The 5983-nt window shown below is 40.7% G+C and overlaps 1 protein-coding gene across 1 annotated transcript; it reads left to right on the forward strand.

Moving 5' to 3' along the window:
• Positions 1-1017: 1017 nt before the first annotated feature.
• On the forward strand, positions 1018-2073 carry LOC124972524 (melanoma-associated antigen B10-like). The gene has a single exon (XM_047536964.1). The coding sequence runs from the start codon at positions 1018-1020 to the stop codon at positions 2071-2073; it is 1056 nt and encodes a 351-aa protein (XP_047392920.1).
• Positions 2074-5983: the final 3910 nt, after the last annotated feature.

The raw sequence follows: 5983 nt of genomic DNA on the forward strand, positions 1-5983 counted from the left end.
AGCTGTTGTTACTCCAGGAAGACCTTGGGGCAAGGCTGTCAGGAGAGTCATTCCCTTACACTGTACTTGAAGAGCCAAGGAAATGAGGTCATTTTCCTGAGAGGGGCAGTCCCATGTTTTTAGGGAGAAGTCCCAGGCTCTTCTAGTTGTCAATGTGAGATCTTGTGTGAAAACTGAGGGGACTACCAATCTCAGAACTGCAGGGGTCACAAAGAGTACTGTCTGTGCCTTCAGACCTAAATGAATCAAAAGCAGATATATTATGCTATGGCTTCCCTAATGGTCTTTTTTGGGGGTTTTGTGGAACTGAGACCCTTACTCAGAAACAATAGATCTAAAGTCAGAAGAGGGAGGAGTCAGTCCCTAGCAAAAGTGAAGGGGAAACACTGTGATGATTAAGAACACTAATTAACCCAGTACAGACTCCCAAAGAGCCTGTGATTTCATCCTTTTGTGTCTCCAGGCAGGTGTGGTGAGGTGAGGTTCCCCTCAGTTCATCCTCTGGCATCTCATAGATATGAGGGTTTTAAAATGAGGACTGATCATAAAAACAGTAGATCAGAGGTACCCCACATCCTGCTAGGATTGAGGTGATAATCCTTAATGTAAACTAAGAAAGACCCCCAGGCTGGGGATATAGCTCAGTTGGTAGAGTGCTTGCCTTGCAAGCATAAGGCCCTGGGTTCAATCCCCAGCACCACTGAAAAAAAAAAAAAAAAAAAGTAAAGACAGACCCCAACCCAGAACAGTGTCACTGCCTTAAGCTCCAGGAAGATCTGACAACTACCAACCTAAAGCATATCTTAATTATTTCCACAGAGTCCTAAGGGGACAGGCAGGTCACAGCATAGGCACATTATGAGTTTTTAGAACAGTGATTTCAAGGTAAACTGTAGAGGTAGCCTTTAGTACAGCCAAGGAGTTGTCTCCTAGTTGAAGTGGCCCAACCATTTCATTCTCTCTTTTCTACTTTGCAGAGTACCTGCCTACCTGCCTACTGCCCGATCTAAAACCAACATGCCTCGAGGTCAGAAGAGTAAGCTCCGTGCCCGTGAGAAACGCCGTCAGGCCCAGACCGGAGAACAGCCAGTAGGTCTGGTAGGGGCTCAGGCCACCACTGCAAGAGCAGGAGGAGAGTTTGGCTCCTCTTCCTCCTCTCGTTCCAAGAATAATCCCCGGAGCTCAGCTGCTACTGGAACAACCAGCAATCCTCAAGAGTCTCAGGGAGCTGCACCTACCACCACTACTGCTGCTGCTGTTTCATATAGAAGATCTAATGAAAGTGGGAACAACCAAGTGCAGGAAATGTCAAGATCTTCCCAAGCCCAACTTGCCACTGGGTACCTGTCCAGAGGCCGTCTAGATGAGAAGGTGGTTATATTGGTGCATTACCTACTGTACAAGTATCAAATGAAGGAGCCCATTACAAAGGCAGAAATGCTGAGAAACATAATCCAAATGCACAAGAGCCACTTCCTTGAGATCCTGAGGAAAGCTTCTGAGCACCTGGAACTGGTTTTTGGCCTCGACATCAAGGAAATGGATCCCAACAAGCACATCTATATCCTCATCAATAAACTGGAACTAAGCTACGATGCAAGGCTGGGTGATGATGGAGGCGTGCCCAAGACAGGTCTGCTGATGACTATCCTGGGTGTGATCTTCACAAAGGGAAACCGCGCCACTGAGGAGCAAGTCTGGCAAATATTGAATGCAATGGGATTATACAGTGGGAGAGAGCACTTTATTTTTGGTGAGCCCAGAAAGCTTATCACCAAAGATTTAGTGAAAGAAAAATACCTGGAGTATCAGCAGGTGCCCAACAGTGATCCTCCATGCTATGAATTCCTGTGGGGCCCAAGAGCCTATGCAGAAACCAGTAAGATGAAAGTCCTAGAGTTTTTAGCCAAAGTCCATGATACCATCCCAAGTGCCTACCCATCCTGGTACGAAGAGGCATTGAGAGATGAGGAAGAGAGAGCCCAAGCCAGAGCTGCAGCCAGGGCCCGCATTAGTGCCATAGTTAGTGCACGTTCCAAGGCCCAGTCCACTTATTCCTCCCGCCGCAAGTAAATTCTCAGTCATTCATTACTTTGTGGCCAAAAAGTCCACAATCTAAGTAGTGTAAGGTTAGGACGAGTCTGGAGACAACACAATCTGTAATGTTATTTTCCTGTTCTGTGTTCCTCAACAAGGTTTCAAAAATATTATTCCTGTTACCAGAAAATTAAAGTACCTTCATATGTAGGTCTATGAATGAGATTGCTCAAACATTTATTGCTGTGAATGGAATTGAGTCAGAGCTTTTTTTCTTTTGTGAAACAAATTAGGAAATTTTCCATCATATTTAGTCATTTAGAACACAACAGCATGGCAATAAATTGGACATTTCCTAAGAAATGTGAAAGAACTCAGAATTGCAAAAGTTGATGTTAAGGAATAGAGAAAATAAAAGATCATAAGTGGTTTCACTTATCACCGTAATCCTGTTGTTTTGTACCAGGTTATATTTATTTTATTGAAGAATGTAAGTTAAATAATAATACATTAGACCTCTTCCTTAGGGGCTTATTTTTTTTTTCTCATGCATAATTGAGAATTTACTCTTTGGGAGGCCTCTTTTTGTACCTGAAATGCTAAGATGAAGAAGAATCATCTCTGTCCTTAGAAATTTAAAGTCTTGGAGCAGCCATGACTAAAGGAAGATGGTGAATGTCTCACTCAGATTGCTATAACACAATAGCATAGACTAGGTAGCTTGAAAAACCACCATTTATTTCTCAGAGTTCCAGAGTCTGGTAGTCTGAGATCATATTGTAGGTTGGATTCTTGGTAAAAGTTCTCTTCCTATTTTACAGTTTACTTATTATATCTTCATGTAGTGGAGAAAGAGAACTCTGGTGTCCTTATTCCATTAACATAAATTTATTTCTCACAATTTTGGAGGCTGCAGAATCCAAAATCAAAGTGCTTACAGATTTAGTGTCTGATTCATAGACCACAGTCTTTTTAATATTTCCTCACATAGAAGAAAGGGTGAGGGATCTCTCTGGGGTCTTTATCAAAAGAGCACTGTCTCATTTATAAGGGTTCCCCGTTGTAACCTAATTACCTCCTGAAGGCCCCACTTCCAAATACCATCACATTGGGGATATAAGCTTCAAAATATTTTTGTGGTGAAAACAAACATTTGATCCATAGCAATGAGATACTTCTAACCAAAAGGACAAAATCAAAAGAAGGTGTGAAGATATGGGGATTTCAGATGTGATTAATCAAGTGTAAGTGCCCTGTTCAAGGGAGTTGGTACCTTGAGGAATTGCCAGTTCTTCAATGTGAAATAATTTTAACTTAAACTGAGTAGTGGGACAGATTAGCCTGTGGGAGTGGTGGGCAGGGTTCCAAACCTCAGGTGATATGACTCAGAGTCGAGAGACTTAAGTCTGGAATGGGAAACTGCTTTTAGAAGGTACTTTTAGATCATGAATAAGCCAGAGATAAGTCTCTGCCTGGGACAGGAGTGGAAGATATCCTATAGTCTGGTCTCTAGGTGAACACTGTGCATAAAAGATGACTTATGCACATTATCAAAAGGGAATGTCTGAGAAAAAATTGGTAATATTCATGTGAGATGGAATGCTTAGAAGCCACTGTGCTAGCATGGCAGTCTTCACACCAGGACCAGGCACTGTACCAGTTTCCTCATAAATACATTTCAACATTCCTCATTCACAAAGAAAACATGAGAAAAGGAGCAGAACACTATCAAGCCCACTTAGATGACAAAGAATCAGACTCATGGAACTTCACAATTTTCTTAAGTTCATTTAGCTTGTGATAGTTCTAGGACTAGAGCCTCTGTTCTGAACTCATTTAGAATCCATATTGTTTTCACTCGTCCTTGTCTCGGCGTATCTTGAGCCTCTTAATTCATTTCTTACTACTCCACAATATCCTCCTAGGAAATTAAAAGAAGACCTGGGGGAGCAATGAACTGAACACAGTTGTAATATATAAAAGAGAAAATGAGAATTTAACATTATTTGAAGATTGCCTATGGGCCTCATTTGCCTAGCATTCACGTGTCCCTCCAGTCCTCTTGGAGAGTGACTTCATCCAGGCACTGGCACATGGGACCAGGCCTAGAACTTCAGAATTACATTGCTCTTCCCCTGAGTCAGTCCCACAGTGGGTCCTCATGCCCAAATATGCATCATGATCTGACATCCAACTCTTACCTGCTTCCTTTCATGAATGCTGTATCTGCACTGTCAAAAGAAAGCTCTAACTTGGAACATCCTTCCTCCCTACAAATGCCCTGTCTTTCACTTTACTCACTGGGGAACCCCTCTGAAAACAGTCGCCCCTTTCACACAATTATTTACTTCAGCAGTGAAGTTTAGGCATCTGTTTATTTGTTCTGGATGTTTCTATCACACTCTCAAAGGATTGTCTTGTGAGTAGAGCCAAATTTAACATGGAGTCAACTGGTTTCTGGGATGTAACTATGAAGTTAGAGATTTTAGAAGACAAATGACATTAGTTAGAAAGAATAAATTAATCTGGAGATTTATTTGAGACTAGCTTTTAAATTCATTCACCAGTGAGTACATTTAAGTGGTCAAGAACATAAACCTCCCTTATAATCAGCAAAGGAGGAAGGATCAAAGAAGTCACTATGCAGTATCTAACCATCTTCAGAGGCTGGATTCTAACAAACTCTGTAGTACCTCAAGGAGACTAGTTGATTTCTATGGCCGCAGTAACACATTTCTGCAAATCCACATTTTACAACAATATATACTTCTGATCTCACATTTGTGAATGAAAAATATGGTTGCCTCTACTATTTTCTTACTCTGGCTCGTCACAGGGCCTATACAAAATTATGAGGGCCTGGACTCATCACTAGGTTTTGGGAAGAACCTCCTAAACTGAAACAGGTTGTTGGTGGGTTTCAATCCTTTGCAGGTAGAAGACTAAAGTTCTGTTTCTTGGCTGAATTCAGCTATAACAACCATAATTCCTCAAGACCTCACCCCAGTTCTTGTGCATGGGTCCACTCATCTTGTATCAGCAATTGCAAGTTCAATATTTCTCACACTTAAAGTCTTCCAAACTTCCCCCTCTGCGGTATATCTTTTCTGTCTCCAACCACAGAAAGATCTCTGCTTGTAAGCCTCATATCATTAGATTTAGCCCACCGCAGTAATACAGTATAATTTCCCTATTTTAATATTGGTTTTATATCTTTAATAAACCTGCAAAAATGCCTTTGACCATGTAGCATAAAATATTTGCTGGTCTTAGAGATAAGTACATGGACATCATTTTCTAGCAATTATTCAGTCTACCACCAATGTTGAAAATGTTCCTAGCATACTAGCTTTTACGAAAAATGTAAAAATAATTCCCGTGCTTCAGATGACTTGTTTGTGTCTACTCTAGGGGAAAATCCTGGGTTTTCAATATGTGTACAGACAACTGTATAAATGTTCAGTCATATTCATCAAGAGGTGGGTAGCAGACACTCACCAGTTATGATTTTGGTCATTTAATGAAAAGGAGAAGGAACTTCCATGTATTGAGATGATTGTGAAGGTAAGTGTGTAAACCCTAAGTGCTGATATTCATAAAGGATCATTTAGAAAATTGGTATCATCTGTATATGAAAACACCTGCACTAGAAAAATTTGGAGAGTTGCAAGCCAACTTTAACATTCTGAGAAACCTCTCTGACAATGAGGGGACTTCTGTCATGCAAATTGTAAAAGTCGCATCGTACAGTGAATTCCACCATAGTGTACATCCGTAAGACTGGAGTCCTAATTAAGGTAAGATATATACCATGCTCATATAATTATATCAAAATGGATACCTCTGTCATGTATAACTAAAAAGAACCAAAAAACAAATGAAAAAGTAATTTAAACAATTTCTAAAAAGAAATTTTCATCATAGTGATCACCTATTACATAACTGT

Source organism: Sciurus carolinensis, chromosome X, assembly GCF_902686445.1.
Source record: "Sciurus carolinensis chromosome X, mSciCar1.2, whole genome shotgun sequence".
NCBI classification, from domain to species: Eukaryota; Metazoa; Chordata; class Mammalia; order Rodentia; family Sciuridae; genus Sciurus; species Sciurus carolinensis.

Excerpts from the sequence above, each read along its gene's own strand:
- LOC124972524 (XM_047536964.1), top strand. The coding sequence starts at position 1,018 with ATGCCTCGAGGTCAGAAGAGTAAGCTCCGTGCCCGTGAGAAACGCCGT.